This window comes from Quercus robur, chromosome 1 (genome assembly GCF_932294415.1).
Source record: "Quercus robur chromosome 1, dhQueRobu3.1, whole genome shotgun sequence".
Lineage (NCBI taxonomy): Eukaryota > Viridiplantae > Streptophyta > Magnoliopsida > Fagales > Fagaceae > Quercus > Quercus robur.
This window is the reverse complement of record NC_065534.1, coordinates 49,431,583-49,450,682: the sequence shown is the minus strand read 5'-3', so window position 1 is coordinate 49,450,682 and position 19,100 is coordinate 49,431,583. Positions and strand designations below refer to the sequence as shown.

At 38.3% G+C, this 19,100-nt stretch overlaps 2 protein-coding genes across 2 annotated transcripts in view; one reads left to right on the top strand and one right to left on the bottom strand.

Moving 5' to 3' along the window:
* LOC126691140 (protein METHYLENE BLUE SENSITIVITY 1) overlaps positions 1–19,100 on the top strand; it is a 70,910-nt gene that overhangs the window by 45,589 nt on the left and 6,221 nt on the right. The window lies entirely within an intron of this gene.
* On the bottom strand, positions 11,128–18,673 carry LOC126691130 (biotin carboxyl carrier protein of acetyl-CoA carboxylase, chloroplastic). Its single transcript, XM_050386206.1, has 7 exons — positions 18,338–18,673; positions 17,191–17,244; positions 16,931–17,097; positions 16,531–16,849; positions 16,317–16,388; positions 11,614–11,679; positions 11,128–11,517 (listed from the first exon to the last, which is right to left on the bottom strand). The coding sequence occupies exons 1-7, from the start codon at positions 18,479–18,481 to the stop codon at positions 11,494–11,496; spliced, it is 846 nt and encodes a 281-aa protein (XP_050242163.1). The 5' UTR covers positions 18,482–18,673; the 3' UTR covers positions 11,128–11,493.

The following is a 19,100-nucleotide window of genomic DNA, read 5'->3' as shown; positions in this document are numbered from 1 at the left end:
CACCATTATAAAAACCTAACCAAGGGTTCAAGCCAATTTTTGAAAATGATAGGTTCATTTTAAATAAGCAAGGACCTAAACTAACTTCGTGTTTGTTTTGTGTTTCCACATTGTCAAATTTTCAACTATACCCCCATTTCTTTCCCATCCCATTCTTTTTCCTTTCTAGGCCTATAAAGAGAAAAGATTGCTTAAAGGAAACAGTGCAAGTTATGTTGACACCTTCCGTCGTCATCGACGTCGTGTGCCTTCATTCGACCACCCGCCGTGGCGACACTCCCGCGCAAGCGGGGCCCGTTGGAGGCCCCTCTCGATGATTTTGGTGTTGCGTGTGCACATGTGAGGTGTGTGGTGTGGTTTGCGCAAGGCTTTGGGGGTGTGACAAACATCTTGGCCAAATTTTAAGGGAATTACCAAAGGTAAGTGAACTTAGGGATGTGCAAAAAACTGATGAACCGAAAAAACCGGCCGAAACTGACCGAATTGAGTTCAATTTTTCGGTTCGGTTTCGGTTTGAATTTTAGAAAACCAAAATATTTCAGTTCGGTTTCAGTGCTGGATTTTTTCACCCCGAAACCGACCGAACCAACCGATATATATATATATATATATATATATATGTATATGTATATATTTATGTAACTTTTAAAACATAATTGATCAATGGCTTAGTGGTATGCTCCCTGCGTTTTGGCTAATTGATCCCCACTTTGAGCCTTCACATGGGTTTTTGCTATTTAATTTTTTAAAACCCTAGTCATAGCATGATATAAATACCCCCCCCCCCCCTATTCTTTTCTTTTTTTTTTCTTCAGCAGTCCCCTTCTCCAATTTTCTGTGTCTCTCTCTACCTTTCTCGCTTTAGCGCCTCCTCTTTTTTCTTCTTCTTATTTTTTCTTTCTTTCTCCGCTGTTTGGATGATAACAACTTATTCAAGACTTGATTTTTACTTCCAGGGCTGGAAGATGTCACAGTTAGAGGCCAAATCAAAGGAGACCACTCGCCCATCAAAGTGGCTGCAAGCTGACACTTCTCTTGAATCCTACTAATCCCTTCATTATCATCTGAATCCTCAATCTCGGCCATCAAAAACCAATGCACCTTCAAAGCAATCTTCAAGGACTTGGAGCATATATCGATCACAAACTTATCCAAAAAGGGGCTAGGCTTGTGCACCATGTGGTACCAAACATGAAACAAATAGCTCTTGATACCGACTCCTGCTATGGTGCAGCAATAGTAATGTTCTGTCTGAACCCTTTTGCTAATTCAAAACATTTTCAATTTTATGTTGGAATCTGTGTGTAAATTGTTGAACAAATATTGTTGGAAGTTTTTCTTTCTCTATCATTCTGATTTGTCCAACAACTCTCTCTCTCTCCGTTGCTCTATTGCTTTGTTTTTTATATGTGATTAAAGTTAGGGACTTAGGGTTTTGAAAATCTCAATAGCCCTCTCTTTGGAAAACCGAAAACCGACCGAACCAACTGAAACTGAAATACATCAAAACTGATTGATTTCCAGCCATTTCGGTCTGTTTCGGTTGAGAATTTCACAAACCGAAATATTCGGTTTTGGTTTGCCATACCCATTAAAACCGACCAAAACCGAACCAAGCACACCCTTTAGTGAAGTTTCCAACAATCATTGGGTTTTTCCTAAGGTGTGATTGGTCACCTATCTCAAGTTGATTTTATTACCAATCCTAGGTTGAGAAAAAGGGCATTTTTCCTAATCTAATGTGGATAGTAAAAAATCTTGATTCTTAGATCCGGAAGTTTGGTTACGCGTGGGGAAGGTGTTAGGCACCCCACAACACCTGTCAAAGGACAATCCTTTGTTTTGATAAAACCTTAATTTTTGGAAATTGGCAGTAAAAACATGATTTTGTCATTGGCTTTCAGGGCTTTGCATGCATGGGGGCTTTAAGGTTTGGCTTTTGAATGAGTGTGGTCCCAATCTATGCTTTCCTAAGGCATTCGGGCAAAGAACTAAATTTCCACAGCGAAAATCCGACAACATGTCACCTTACTTTCGAGACAGAAATTAGGCATCGCTTTGCCTTTGGTGACATGGGTTGTGACAATCCTGCACAATGCAGGAAAGTAAATGCCTACATCCCTAAAGCATGGCCCAAAATATAAGTGCAAGAAAATAAATTCTAGAGATGAGGACAAACGGTACATGGTATGATATACCTAATACAAACCATCTAAGAGAGAAAGGGAGGAGGAAGGAAAGGGTTTAAAAGAGTACATAACCAAAGGCAAAGACAAGAAACTAGCAAACAAGCAATGGAAGGAAAAGATGCAAAGATCATATGAAAAAGGAATAAAGCAGATAAGCATGATAGACATGGCAAGCAAAGAAACAAGAAAGCAAGCAAACAAGCTAGAAAGCTAACAAGCAAGAAAGCAAACAAAAGGTGGTGTCCACAAGGGACAAATGTAGGTTTGGATCGAATGTCCATAACTTCATTGTGTTGAAGCATAGACGACACACTAGCAAGCAAGACTCACGCATGAACATATAATCAAGCGTGTGAAGATGCATAGAAAGCCAACGGGTGGCACAAACAAGCATGGTAAGCATATCATTGCATGGAGCGGAAAAGGGGAAAGGTACGCACAAAGCAACCGGCATCATGGTGATGCACACCAAATGGTTACATCCAAACAAGGCCTCATGGGCGTCGGATGTAACCGCACAACCACAAACCCGCTAAGGGTGCCAAGCGTGGCAAAGACTTGAACTAGAGAGGCTAACACAAGCATAAAGCATAGAAGCAAGCAAGCATAGACATGCAAATAGGGGTGATCCAAACCCTTTGATGTGGGCCAAGGTGTACGGACGATGATAAAAACCATAGGGTCTAGATCGGGTACCAACCATTAGGCCAAAACACAATAAAGAAAGACAAAGCGACAAAAGGGCTACAGTAGCACATGGCATGACAAACATAGCCTAGGTCTAGGCACACAAACATGGCATGGAGTGCACAAGCACATGGAATATAGCATAATGCACGTAGAGAATATAGATACAAGCACATAGACATGTGAGAACATAGATCTAGACATATAGGCATAGAAACGTACATGTAAACATGTAGAAACTTAGCACATAAACATGGAAGAACATGAATCCAAGCATATAAGCATGTGAAGACTCGGATCTAACCATATAGCATGGAAAGAAACACATAGACACATAAATCCAAGCAAGGCATAGCCCAACAACATCATACAAGCATGTGAGCATATAACCCTAACATCAACATAGAACAAAAAGAAGCACAAAATATAGGAAAACATGGCATAGAGCCTAAAGCATATAGATCTAAACATATAAGCATTTAAGGATGTAGATCTAAGCATAAAACATGGCATAAGAAATAAAAAGCAAGCAGATTTAAGCTAGAAGCACAAATAAAGAAAGCAACATGCTAGGAAAGCAATAAATCATGTTATTCAAGCAAAAAAAATGCTAGAAAAAGATTTAGAAGGTTAGGGATGTGGATAGTTTCTAGAAAGCTACATCCACGCTCCTAAACCCCAAATCCAAGATGTAGAACCAAGGAGAAGAAGATTGGGTATAAGAACAATTCCATGTATTTTTTGTGAAGAGAAAAGAATCAAGAGGCTTTGATGTGTTTTTTGTGTTTGGAAGAGAGGAAAAAAAGCTTAGAAATCATCCAGACAGAGAGCAAAAGCCCAGAAAAGTGGTCTCCTCCTCTGGTCTGAAGGTGCCTGGGGCCTTTTATAGCCCTGGCGCATATTTCAAGGTAGCGGCCCTTCAAGGGCCGCCTCCTTCAAAAGGCCTCAGATTGGATTGATCTTGACACCACTGGAAAGATCCTGATTTTCAGTTTCTAAAAAGGTATGGAACTCAAAAATCCAACAGTTGAATCAAAAGTTATGGCTCCGGGAAGTTAGCGATGCATCAATCAGTGCGTTAACCCGGTTTTCATGATATCTCGGCCGTTCTAACTCCAATTTCTACCCATGAGTAGTAGTTGGAATGAGAATTTGATAATCTTAGTAGTCTGGCACGCAAATCGAGAGCGGACAAAATACAATATCAATAGCTGCCCCTTCTTTATCTGACATCTCAAGTGTAATGAGAGGTGTCGGATAAAGAACGTGATTTGGGATTTTGTCGCCCCCAAATTGCGTGCAAAGGCTACTCATGAATCAAGACCAATTTTACCTGGTTGGAACGACCTACTACAGCTGCTTCTAAAATATTTTTTGGACTTGTCTGCTTCTTGATACTGGCAAAACTTCATTCTTTTTCTGCAAATATGTTAGTAGCAATGCAACTAGTAAAGCATGCTAGATTTTTTTTTTTTTTTTGGGCTAGGTAGAAAAACATGCAAACGCTGGATGCTATGGATGCAAAAAATAAAATGCTAGGCAAAGTAAGGGGACTTACCTGGTGATTGGGAACTTAGGATTCTTTAGGAACTTGGTGATTATGGGATGGTGAGACGTACAGCACCGCCACTAGTTAGCCTCAAAATAAGATTAGTCGAAGATAAAGGATATCTGAATAGCACGCCTAATGAATGTTTCCTACACCGTGGAAGTGTGGAAAAGGTCCTATACAATGGAAGCATGGAAGATTGTGTTGATCCGTTGTTGGGTATCAAGCACCATAATAGACTCTTAGAACAAGAGAGGAGAAGTTCCTACACCATGGAAATGTGGAAAAGGTCCTACACCGTGGAAGCATAGAAGATTATGTTGATCCGTTGTTAGGTATCAAGCACCATAATGACTCCTAGAACAAGAGAGGAGAAGTTCCTACACCGTGGAAGTGTGGAAAGGGTCCTACATCATGGAAGCATAGAAGATTGTGCTGATCCATTGTTGGGTATCAAGCACCATAATGATTCCTATGCCGTGGAAGCGTGGAGAAGTTCCTACATCGTGGAATGGAAAGGGTCCTACACCATGGTAGCATAGAAGATTGCATTGATCCATTGTTGGGTATCAAGCACCATAATGGATTCCTACGCCATGGTAGCGTGGAGAAGTTCCTACATTGTGGATGTGTGGAAAGGGTCCTATACCATGGAAGCATAGAAGATCGTGCTTATCTGTTGTTGGGTTTCGAGCACCGTAATGATTCCTACCCCGTGGTAGCGTGGAGAAGTTCCTACATAGTGGAAGTGTGGAAAAGGTCTTGTATAATTTTAGAAATTTCCTTTAAGAGGGCTGATTAGATTCCTACGCCATGGTAGCATGGAGAAGTTCCTACACCGTGGAAGTGTGGAAAGGGTCCTGTATAATTTTGGAAACTACCTTTGAGAAGGTTGATTAGATTCCTACACTGTGGTAGAGTGGAGAAGTTCCTACACCGTGGAAGTGTGGAAAGGGTCTTATATAATTTTGGAAACTGCCTTTGAGAGGGCTGATGTATGACTTAAGGAAAAGTTCCTTTAAGAGGGCTACTATATGACTTTAGGAAAAGTGCCTTTAAGAGGGCTGCTGATATATGATTCTGGAAATTGCCTTTGAGAGGACTGATGTATGACTTTAGGAAAAGTGCCTTTGAGAGGGCTGCTGATTTATGTGAAAAACAATGCCTCTGATTAGGACTTACATGCATAGTTCTAGGAAATCGCCTTTGAAAGGGCTGCTGATGTATATGAAAGACAATGCCTCTGGTTAGGAATTATATGTATTATTCTATAAATTGTATTTCAAAGGGCTACTGCTGTATGCAAGAAACAATGCCTCTAAGTAGGACTTACATGTATAATTCTGAAAATCATCTTTCAAAGGGCTACTGCTGTATGCAAGAAACAATGCCTCTAGGTAAGACTTACATGTATAATTTTGGAAATTGCTTTTCAAAGGGTTGCTGCTGTATGCAAGAAACAATGTGTAACGACCCAAGGAAAAGCGCTAGTCACATCTGCACTATACCTCAAAAGAACTAGTCACAATTGAAACTCCTTGTAGTTGTTCATAAAGCCCAGTTCAACCCAGTAAATATCCAATGTGAGACTAGCGCTTTTCCTTGGATCGTTACACATGTATAAATTCTTGAAATTGCCTTTCGAAGGGTTGCTACTGTATGCAAGAAACAATGCCTCTAGATAGGACTTACATGTATAATTCTAGAAATCGCCTTTTCAAGGGCTACTGCTGTATGTGTGACACAATGCCTCTAAGTAAGACTTATATGGATAATTCTGGAAATCGCCTTTCAAAGGGTTGCTGCTGTATGCAAGAAACAACGCCTTTAGGTAGGACTTACATATATAATTCTAGAAATCACCTTTCAAAGGACTGCTGCTGTATGCAAGAAATAATGCCTCTAGGTAGAACTTACATGTATAATTCTGGAAATTGCCTTTCAAAGGGTTGCTGCTATATGCAAGAAACAATGCCTCTAGGTAGAACTTACATGTATAATTCTAGAAATCACCTTTCAAAAGGATGCGGCTGTATACAAGAAACAATGCCTCTAGGTAGGACTTACATGTATAATTCTGGATGTTGCCTTTCAAAAGGCTACTACATGTGTGATATTGGTAGCACTTGCATCTCACCGTATCTTCACGGTTTTACTAATTCAATCTGATAGTGATCAATCCACTGAGGGAGATGGAAAAGGGAGAGACCGTCCAAAATAAAAACTGCCCCAAAGTAGGTTTTGTGCAATTCTTGACATGACAGGAAAAGTTCCTAGTGGGATGGACCCATTCTTGCATACTGATTAGCACAAAGTGAATGGAACCACACAAAATAAACTACCCTAGTGTAGGATTCTACGGGGTTTCAGATCGGCAAACCGAATTGACATGGGTTTGAGCTTGTTCTAGACGATTATACCATAATGGGTTCCTTGGTTTGTTGAATTCTGGATTCAAAGTTTTGGGCAAGATCCGCTCTTGGAAATGCTGACACTCTTAGTCATAGCTACACAAAAACTGCTTGGATGCTGAGTTCTATGTGGTCTTGATGTATTGTGCATCCTGGGCACCTATTCAGGCTCTCATGAGGAGATATTCCTCCTCCTAGTGGATATCTTAAATTTCACTAGATAAAGGGAGTATTGTCCATGGTTTGAAAATATTAGAAATAAAACTACCCCAGTATTAGGATTGAGACTGGGGCCAACCCTTGGGCATTGGGAGTCATGTCTGAAGCAATGACTCAGGCATCCTCTATTGGGATGAGTTCGAGAGGCTTGAAAAGTGTTTTAGGGGAGTGATGCTCACATGGTATTTAAAACCTAGGGTTGAGCATTTGAATCTTCTGGGTTCAGGTCTTTTTTTAAGATGCCTGGTAATGATGAAGGGAGGCTTGCATAAGCTGTTGCAATCTTAAAACCTCATTTTTCTGGATATTCCTTGTGAAGAAATGAATAACCCTCAAGGACTTGTTTTTAGACTTGAAAATTTTGGAGGATTTGATATCTTTGAAGGTCAAACCTCAACATTTATGTAGAAAAACTTGTCTTTCATAGTTTCTAGAACCGTAGCTGCGTGCGTAGGTCAATGCCTGTGTATGCAAGTACGCAGATCTTTGCCTGCATGCATAGGCTGAGGATTTCCTTGGCTTTTATTTTCCAAAAATAGATTTACTTGCTCATAAAAAAGTTATATTTTCCATTTTAACATTTCTCAAGTCAATTCGTAATCTGATCGGGCCCTAAACCAACCTTAGACTTTAGAATTTTAGCATTATTAGGGAACGGGAGCCTGAGTCATAAAGGGTACAAAATGCAGTGTCTACAACATTTTATTGTATTTTTATGGAAAATTCATTCGATTATGTCAGAGCAATTGCACAAGTGATTGTAAAATACAAAGCGTTATCTATTTTATACATTTTTGCTCAAAAATTACCCATATCAGTGGGTCTATAACACCGTTCATATACAAAATTTCTACAGTACCCATGTATATTTACATGATTACTGTAGCTTTGTATCTTATTTGTTTATTATTATTTTTCTCTTGCATCTGTTCTCTTGTCTGAGATCCCTATACTCTCTTCACCGTGAATACTCTCTTCACCGTGAAGAAGAAGAGAAGATTCAACCTTCACAATGAAGAAGAAGAAAAAATAAAAAAGAGCCAATGTCAAAATCCAACCCACCACCACCACCATAGAAACCTAGCACCACCCAACTACCTCCACCACAACCCATTTCAATAGTTCATTTTCCAAACACAAAATCAACAAAATTAAACCCAAAACAACTTAAAATCAACCCAAACCCCACTGGAAAACTCATCACAAACCCAACTCAAAATCAACCCAATCCAAAATCAATTCAAAATCAAACCCATACGAAAACCCATAAGAAAACCCAATGCAAAACCCACTAGAGATGCCATTGTAAGACCTCGCCACTGTCACCAAAACCACTACTGATGTCGTCAAAGCTATCGATTTCTTAGGAGCTGATGATATGACCTTGTCCTGCGTGTGTGTGTGGGGGGGGGGGGGGGGTGTGTTGGGATGATAAAGGCAGAGAGCAAAAAGTGAGTAGGAGAAACGTGTTTGAGAGAGAGAGAGAGAGAGATATAAGATAATAATAAAAATGATTATTTAAATAAAATGAAGTGTATAATAGATAAACTGATGTAGGTGTTTTTTAAATGTAGATGTATAAAATATGTTCTTTTTTGTAAAATAGACAAATTTTTAGAACTGATGTAAATGCTTTAAAGAAAGTTATTTTCTAATAGAATCTGAATTTGGTAAGGATAGGGTGTAAACCCCATGTTTTATATCATTCAATAAGAGATTGTCACATCAGCAATGTACTTAAAATTCAATACATCCAAATTGTTGGATTTATATGTGTATTAGAATTGAGTGGATGTGGTTGTACTTATTCTTAAATATATAATAAGATAATATAACATGTTGGAATTTTACACCACATTCTTACAAAATTTAATCTCTTTCTAATATATATAATCGAAGTCGTTTGACTTTTTGGTTAGACCTCTTAATATTATGCCATATAAACTTTTGAGACCTCATAATTTTACATGTCATTATTCTAATATTTAAAAATAATAAATTCATATTTTATTCTGTATTTAAATCCTTGATAGAATCTTGGTAAATCATATTTTCTTTAAATAGTAGATTTTAAAACTCCATATAAAAACATAGTCATAATAAATAAATGCCTAATGATAGAATATGTACTTTTAGATATAAACACAATTATTATAAATGACTATTAATAGTCATTTATAATAATTATCAAATTTCATATTTAGACCCAAAAAAAAAGATAAACAAAATACATTATATAATTTTTATTATGAATTACATTATATAAAGTATTAACGGTCCTTCCAAGGGAGTATAATTCATTCGTACTGCACTGGCTCCCAACACTAATGGTCTGTTTGGATTGAGAAGGAGGGAGAGAGAGTAAAGTAAAGTTGGCCAGAAATTAGTCTAATTTTCAGCCAACTCTACACTACTCCCTAGGGCTGTAATCGGTCAATTTTCAGTCGATGTGAGGCTCCATGTTGCCCCGAACCGATACCCTCGGTTTTGCCAAATTCAAAACCGATACCGACCGAGACAAAAACGAAACTACAAGACACTAAACCATGAAAACAACGGTCGATGCAGTTAGTTTTTTTGGTTTCCTTATCTCATCTATTTTCTAAGAAAGCAAACAAAGAAAAAAAAATAAAGAAATTAACCTAGAGAAAAGAAACAAAGAACAAACTCAAAATATAAACCCAACAAACTAAATGCAAGCAAAAAGAGGGGTAGCACTTCTTCTAATCTCCAACGACGTCTCATCTAAAAGATGAAGATGGTGGCTAAAGAAATAGGTAAGGGATGAGTGAAAAGGGAGAGAGAGAGAGAGGGGAAAGGGCGGCTAAGAAGAGAGGATGAGTGAAGAGGAGAGAAGGAAGCTTGATTTTCGGCCAACTCTACACTACTCTCTAGGGCTGTAATCGGTCGATTTTCAGTCGGTGTGAGGCTCCACGTTGCCCCAAACCGATACCCTTGGTTTTGCCAAATTCGAAACCGATATCGACTAAGACAAAAATGAAACTGCAAGACACCGAACCATGAAAACAATGGTCAATGTGGTTGGTTTTTTCGGTTTCCTTATCTCATATATTTTCTAAGAATGCAAACAAAGAAAAAATAAAGAAATTGATCCAAACAAAGAAAAAAAATTAAAAATTAAAAAATTAAATTAAATTTAAAAAAAAACCAACAAACTAAATCCAAGCAAAAAGAGTGGAAGCACTTCTTCTGATCTCCAATGGCGTCTCATCTAAAAGATAAAGATGGTGGCTAAAGAAATAGATAAGGGATGAGTGAAGAGTGAGAGAGAAAGGAGAAGGGGCAGCTGAGAAGAGAGAATGAGTGAAGAGGAGAGAAGGAAAAGTGGAAAACGATTAAAGGAGAAATGGGGATGGGCGGTTGAACGAGAAAGAGATGTTAGGGTTTTAGAAGTTTAGTTTTAAATAAAACCCAAAACAACATCATTTTGAAAATAAATAAATAAATAAATGAGGCTGTTTTGAAGATTAGAAAATGGGACTAGAACTTGAAAGACATGCGCCTTAACCACTAAGGTAAGATACATTTCCTATATGTATTTTACCTATAATATTATATATCGGTTAGTTTCGGTTTGGTTTGGTATAATTTTCACTAAAGCCAAGACACAACCGATAAATTTCAGTTTTTAAAAATTTAAACCGAAGCTGAATTGAACTGAAAAAAAAATAAATAAATAAAATAAATTCGGTCCATTCAGTTTTTCGCACACCCCTACTACTCCCCATTGATCCCCCTACCTTGCTAATTTTCAACCAACTCTACACTAGCCCTTGATCCCCCTACCTCCCCCTTTAATCTAAACAAGCTTGGAACTTATCACTTAATCTGTGACGAGTAAAAAGTAAAAACAATACAACTATTTCCAAGACACTACCCAATTTCCTCCCCTCCCATAAGGAGAATTTGGGCTGAAAATCAAAATCCTTTTGCATCATCCAAACTCATTCCCGCATTGGGATTAATATCTCTCTTACCACCCTAGGTAGTAGCTCAATGCTTTAACACTGAAATGGCATGAAATGTTATCAAAAATTCATAATGCAAAAAATGAAAGTGAATAAGTCCCCTTTAAACATGTAAAAAGTAAAATGGGGGATGGGGGTTAATTGAATCCAAAACATTTCTGGTACTGGTTAAAGCACCTATCACAGATGTCATATCCAGAGCTTCTTGAATAATGCACAAACAACTAATTCCAAACATGGAGGGGCGAGAAATATCTGTTCTAGTAAAAAATTTTAAAATAAATTAAATAATTCATTCAACAATAATTCACTCTCAACTCTAGCCAAATCTCATTTCACACAAAAAATTCTACCAAAATGAAACAATGCCGCATCTCATAATCTTACCAACTGCACCCACTTTCTAATTGCCGTTTGGTCCATCGATTAGCATACTTGATGGCCAAGCTCTAAGGTTCAATTACAAAAAGAGGCTGAAACGTGACAAAAAGAAGTCAATAGAACCTGAAACTAAATTCACGATACAGTACTTGCAAATTATAAGTTGAGCTGGCCAAAAGAAGACTTACCATGTCAATGCTAACAGGCTTGCCATCTTCTACAAGGACCTCAACTATGGTTCCTGATTGATCAGCCTGAAAAAATAAAATAAATTAAATAGAGAGAGAGAGAGAGATAGATTTATTTCTGGTGCAATTTAATCAATGAAAGACATTTTGGACTCAACTAGTTGCATGTAGACAAATAAATGGTGACAGATTCCAGAAGATTATAATGCATACAGAGTACAGAAGCACTTTATTCTCAAAATATATTCAGAAAAAGGGGGAAAGAAAGAGAAGGAATTTTTTAAAAAAAATGTACAGAATCTAATCATTCATCATTTTCTGAATGGTACCTTTTAAAAAAAAATAATAATAATAATGTAGGGATCTCTTCTAAAGAAGAGCCGTTTGGACTTGCTTCTGGCCAAAAAAACCTACAGGACAACTTACCCCATCTGTCAAAACTAGTTGACAGGTAATCAAGGAACATTCACCCCTGACAAGCTAAGCAGTTTAGGCTCATGCCTAGGAGCATTTTCAGAATGATACTTCCAACATGGTTAATTGGAGTATTCAATCAAAAAAGCTTACTTCAAAGCCATTGGTAGAATTTAGCTAGTCAAATTGCCTTTTTTCTTTCTTTCCTGGCAAGATTCAAATCTAGTACAAATGCATTTTGGCCAAATTTTCTAGTACTAAGGCTATGAAAGTTGCATTAAGAGATTTTTCCACAACTTCCCAACAATGGTGAAAGAAAGCCAAAGAGAAACCATCAGGACCTGGGGCTTTATCTCCTTCCAACTCTTTGACAACTCGAAGAACCTCCTCCTATTCAAATCTCCGTTCAAGCCAGTCCCTCTCCAACCCCTATATCTGATCAAACTCCAAACCTTCCACAAAAGGCCTCCACTCCTCTGTCTCCTAGTACAAGTTTTTATAAAACTGTACATCTTGGTCTGCCATCTCGGATTCATCCTCATAGATAACCCCGTTCACCTCCAACATGCTAATATAATTATATCTTCTCCGAGAATTGGCCATCTTGTGAGAGAATTTGGTATTATTATCTCCTTCCTTAATGCAAAGCATCCTCGATTTCTATCTCCACGAGACTTCTTCCAATGAGAGAAGGTTCTGTATTTGAGATCTCAACACAGCCCTCTAACCTAACTCCACTTCAAAAAGGCCATGCTCCCCTTCCTTAACATCCAATAATTTCAAAGCCTCCAACAATTCTTTTTTCTGACGCTCTACATTTCCAAACTCACTCTGGTTCCACTGAATAATTTCTTCCTTCAATGCCTTCAGCTTCTTAGCAAGTACGAAACTAGGAGTACCTGAGAAGGAATATCGATTCCACCAAGAATGAACCCAATCTTTGAACCCATTCGTCTTTAGCCACATGTTCTCGAACCTAAAAGGACTTTCCCCCCTCAATATCCCTCTTGCCTTCACTAATATGGAGAAGTGGTCTGAAATAGAACGAGGTAAAACCCATTGGATCTCATCCAAATAGTGATCCTCCCAATCATGAGAAACCAGAACCCTGTCTATCCTAGACATCAAAGGCTAATCCGAACCACTCGACCATGTATAACTCCCTCCTTCCAATGGCAGATCTATCAAGCTAAGCACCTCAATGAACTCAGAAAAATTCTCCATAGCCAGGGTAAGACGTGATCCCCCCAACCGTTCACTTGGGAAACAAACAATGTTGAAATCCCCTATGTAACACCATGGAACTTCCCAAAGTTGCTGAATTTCCATCGGCTCATCCCACATCTGCCCCCTCAAGTTATTATCATTCGGGTTATAAACCCCAGAACATGCCCAAATAAAACCATCCCGCAGACCCTACCATCGAACTAATACGGAAAATTGACCCACCAATACCTCCAACTTTTCTAAAGCCCTCCTATCACACATCATCAAAACCCCACCAGTTGTCTAATCCACATCCAAAGCTACCCAGTCTACATAAGGACAAATCCACAAGCTGCAAATAAGCTGTCTATCCATGCCCACAAGCTTAGTTTCTTTAAGGCAAACGACATCACAATTCCATTCCCGTAATAAATTTCTAACTACCAAACGTTTCCGCGAATCATTCAAACCTCGAACATTCCAAGACACCATTCTTAACTTCATTGAAACTGTAAACACCCTACCACAACCTCAGTAATACAATCAAAGAAAAGAAAACTATCTCCCATCATAATTAACCGAAAAAATCAAATTCCTCAACTCCCTCTTCCCTTTATCTTTGGAGACAACTTTTCAGTGGGCAGCATTCCTGTGCACTAGATTGGCTGCCTCAGTCTCCGTCTCAAGTCTTTGTAATAGCATAATACACCTTCTCATGTTGACCCAAAGAAAGCCCCATCATCTTACTAAAACCAGGGAGTCTACGTTTTGCCCAATTTGAAACATTCAATGTGTTATCAAACCTCATCACCTCAGCATTACTATTCAATTCAGCCGTCACAACCAACCCTAGAGGATTAATAGTCATCAAGGGGGAAGAACTATCCACATCACCCAAGCCCTCATCTGCATAAGCTATTTCGACCTCAGTCAATGCCAACACCGGCTGGTTAGCCTGATGGGATGTGTCTATCCCCTGAATATCACTTGCACCCTTAACCCAACCACCTTCATCTCCACCCGGAACACCCAATTCCTCAATCCTAACTCTCGATGCACTCAGAACGTAATTGGAGAACACAAGACCTTTTAATGCCCTGTCACCATCAGTTTCTGCCTTACCCAGTGTGATTGGAGGCCCATCAACGCGATACCCAACAAAAATAAGGCACTCAACCTCCGCCGATGTCTCCGCAAGGCTACCCATAAGCCAACCACTAGGTTGCGCCAATGTTCTGAATTTAGTTCCATTCCGGCCGGAATGGCCAGAAAATCTCGTACCAGTATGTAAATTGGAATGATAAGCCTCTTGTTCCACCTCGGACAAAATTTCAGGTAGTTCCGGTGAGTTTCAGCTAATACCAGCCGAAATGGAAGATTTGGCCAGAATGAAGTTCTAAGTATTCTTCTCCTTAAACTTAAAACAACACAGGATTTTAGAGTATAAGGAAAAGATGAACATTACATGCTTTACTTTGTTGATGTTTATAGAAGGAAAAAAGTGGATCAAATCTACTGTGGGGAAAAGGGCAAAAAAAAAAGAGGAGAAAGATGAGATCAGAGAGTCACTAAGAAGACTCTGTGAGAGAAAAAAATAGAAAGAAGATGAAGATGACAATAATTTTTTTACTAAGAAGTGGACTCAGGTTATTAAGGAGTGGTAAAAGTAAAACTAATCAATGCTCCTTGGGAAAGATGATTTTCACATGGGCTAAGGATACTTTTGCAAGTAAAGTGGGAAGCTTCTTTCATCTTTAATGTGGTTTTGGTTTAGTTTTTTTTTTTTCAAACGTTGTATTTGCAGATTTGCTTAACAATTTGAATATTTAGATTAATAATCATAAAAATAAATAAAAATTCTTCTTCTTCTTTTTTAAAAATCCCGAAACACCCTAAAACAGTAAGCCAAAATAGGCCGGTACTGAAATATTCTGTTCTACTAGACAAACCAAAACAGGGTCCGAAATAGTATTCATAACATTGGACTGCACCCTAATGGGTAGTTATCCCATATTAACTTCATCTTCATACAAATTCAAGTTAACAAACCACAAAGATAAGGGAGAATGATAAGAAGCACTAACTGAAATATTAAGAAGTCATTTTATGGAGAAGAGAAATAGAATAGCAAATTTTCTCATATAAAGTTTGGATGGTTCATTTTTTGACAAGAACTATGGTGTGGGGAGATGACCCTAAGCTTTTCAGCATTGTTTCATATTGCCCTAAACAAAGAGGCTTTGGTGGCAGACTATCTGAGTTGTCATAATGGAATCCTACACAGGGATTTCTTGTTTACTAGGGCTATCCATGATTGGGAGATGTCTTTACAAACATTCATTCTTTTTTCTCTAGTCCATCAAAATTAGTAGGAATGGTGAAGATTGGATGTGTTGGCTTCCGGCTAGGAGTGCAGCTTTGAGGTTGAGTCCTATTATCAGATCTACTCAACCAGCCCTAGTATTCCTGTGGAGAATTATTAATTAAGGTCTCTACTAAGGTTGCTTTTTCAAATGGACAGCAGCTTGAGGGAAAATCCCCACCAAGGATAATCTCTAGAAGTGTTAATTTGTTTTGTTGATTGGTGTTGTATATGCAAGAACAGTGGGAAGATTACAGACCATTTACTACTTCACTGTCCTTATGTGTATAATCTATGGTCTATGGTGTTTTGTCTATTTGGGTGTTATGCCTGAGAGATTAGTGGATTCAATGGCTGCTGGACAGGGGTTTTGGGAGAGATTGCTCATGTATGGAGGGTCATTCATCTCTGTGTCATGTGGAACATCCGGAGAGAAAGGAAGAAGCACACTTTTAAAGGGTTGGGCATTCATATTTTGTAGATATAGAAACTGTTCTTACTTCTTACTTCTTACTTCATTCTCTTTTTAATTGGATGGCTACTTCAAGTAGTCACTCATTTTACTCTCTGGAGGAGTTTTTATATTAATGTAAATTGCAATGATCTTTATAGCTTCCCTAGTATACTGCTTGTGTACATGCAGAGTTACTCTTTTGTTTTCAATCAATTTTTTATTACCTATAAAAAATAATAATAACAAAGATTGAATGAAGAAACTTACTTCTATCTCATTCATCAATTTCATGGCCTCAATGATGCCTACTACCTGTCCCTTCTGTACCTTGTCTCCAACCTAAAATAACCCTCTTCTCGTGTAAGAAAATTAACCCAAAAATAAAAATGGAAAAAAGAAAGATGCAGCATCAAACTTTTTCCAACAATCACTAAGCATCATCATCCCAATCTAAGTAAGTCACTAAGTAGAAAAAATTCACCTTCACAAATGGCGGTTCACCAGGGGCTGGACATCGGTAGAATGTCCCTGCCATGGGGCATTTAAGAGGTGGAAATGACGACTTTGCTGACTTGACAGCAGGAGAAGCAGATGGAGTAGGGGCTCTAGGAGCTGGGGCAGGTGCGGGTGCGGGTGCAGGTGCAGGATGGACTGTTTGGGTTAGTGTTGGAGTTTGTGAATACATCATGCTAACTGGCGCAGGAGGTGGTGGTTGAGGTAAGGCCTCCTTTTTACGGATTATAACTTCACAGTCAAGCTGTTTCAACTGCAACTCCACTATATCTCTTGAATCAACAAGCCTAAGGAAGATAAAACACGATTTATCATCTTGGAAATGGATGATAAAAGTAGAAAAGAAACAAAAGATCCAGCATGCTCACTTAACAAGACTTGAAACTTGAGCAATGAACTCAGAGATTGATTCCTCTCTAGCCAAAGCTCCAAAAGAATGGTCATTTGATGGCTTAGCATCCTTTGCTTCTGATGTCACTGCCTCCAACTTGGCTGGGGGAGTAGAGGAAGCATTGGAGGATCCACCAACGCCAACCTTGAAGGCAAAAGGTGATTCCAAAAGCATATCCAGGAAGGAATGAATATTTGAAAACAGATCCTCTAAAGGAAACCATTGAAAGAACCTTACCTCATTCAATTGGGCCTTTACCACAGTGGAACAATTCCGACTAGGTTGTAAACCCTACAATATGGCCATCAGTTTCAGACTTTCATTGCATATAGATACAACACTTCAAGAGCCTTGGTCACACAAACACACTAGCAAATTCCCAGTTCAATTGAGAGTGGGGGGAGGGAAAAAAAATGATATCTTCCAACATGGTAAAGGCCATTTCACTAACATGTTGCAGGCATATCAATTCCTTAAAGAATGATGAGACCAGAAACAGGAACTTCGAAAATAAAATTGGAAAATTAAGTTCTCCATCAGATACCTAAATTTCAAATTCAGAAACTATCTAGTCCATTTCATTTCCTAAACTGCATGCAACCAACAGAATCTGACAACAGGATTGTTGGACTTGGTCTCCCTATATTTATAATCCTTCTATCTACGTCCATTCATTAATGTCATAAGTCATTGGGATCTTAAAAAAAAAATAAGACTTATTTCTTGGCCAAAAGGAGGCTTTTTATTCCTAAGATCTTTACAGAACACATTGCTATGCTTTTTGCACTACAGAATTTTTTTTCCTTTCGTATTACTGAATTTTGTACCCTGTTCCACATTTTAATACAGATGAAATCATACATGTTTCTTATAAACACACAAGCGCTATTGTCCATTTACAACGGCCCCAAAAGGGTTATACAAATTAAACCAAAAAGCGAAAAATTCCTCAACAGACATAGAAAGAATTCTATGACAATGCAAAACTTATATCTACAGCATGTCAAGGTGCCCTACTTAAATTTGCCAATACTGTATGCTTCTACCTGTATTTCTATTTTACATACAACACCGATCAACAATAGTTGAACACTAAGAAAATATATATATATATACTAATTGATTTGCCCAAATAAAGAAAAAAATGCAAAAGCCAAATTAAAATTTTCAATTTTCATTCATTTCCCACATTTTCTCGTCATCCAAACAAACAATCCTTCAGCTGAATGAGCTAAAAAACGCTATTGGGTTAGGATCCAATTGGATTATTAAAATAAAAGAAAAATTAAAAACCCAATACATAAATATCAAAGTTTCCATTCATTTTCCCACATTTTCTAAGAACCCAAAAAAGGCATAACTCAGAGAGAGGAAGAGAAATTACCTTGGTGAAAATTCTGAGCTTGGGTTTTGGAGAAACACGAAATGAAAAATGAGAGAGAGAGTGATATCTATTGCTGAGAGGACGCAAAGTGGCTGAGGCTTTGCCCACAGCTGAGGCTGAGGCCGTAGTCAGAGACGAAGCCATTGCTCAGAGAAAGAGAGCCAGTGATTCACGTTGAAAAAATAAAAGAAACAGAGTTGAGAGAAAGAGAGCGAGTGATTGGTTTAATCTGAGCTGTTTTTTTTTTTTTTTTTTTTGATGAGTAATCTGAGCTGTTAACTGTTAAGGAACAAGGCAGATGCGACAAGACTTAAGGGTCTGACTCTCTCATTTCAGACTTAAGAGTCGATGAATCCAAAGAGAGTGATACCAAATCAGCGTCTGTTTTGATGTTTTTACACCAATAAATGATTGACACTTATCCGAAAAGTCACCTCATTCCTCCACCAACACACCTAAAAAGACAATCTTATCCCTGAAATTTTTTTAAAGCCTGCCACTTACTCTCTTTCCTCTTATGGTCCTTTCTCTTTCAAGTTTCAATTTTAATTCCCAAAATGAAACCCTAAAACATTTTCAAATCCCTACTAGACTCTCTCTCCTTCTTCCTCTTTCAAATCTAATTCCCAAAATCATATAAGTTACTCCCCACTCCTTTCTCTCACCCAAACTTCATTCTACCTGCAACTGCCTCTTCCATTTCCTCTTTGCTGCATTGCTCTCCCCCCACCTCCAACTTGGGTTCTCACACCCACTACTAAGC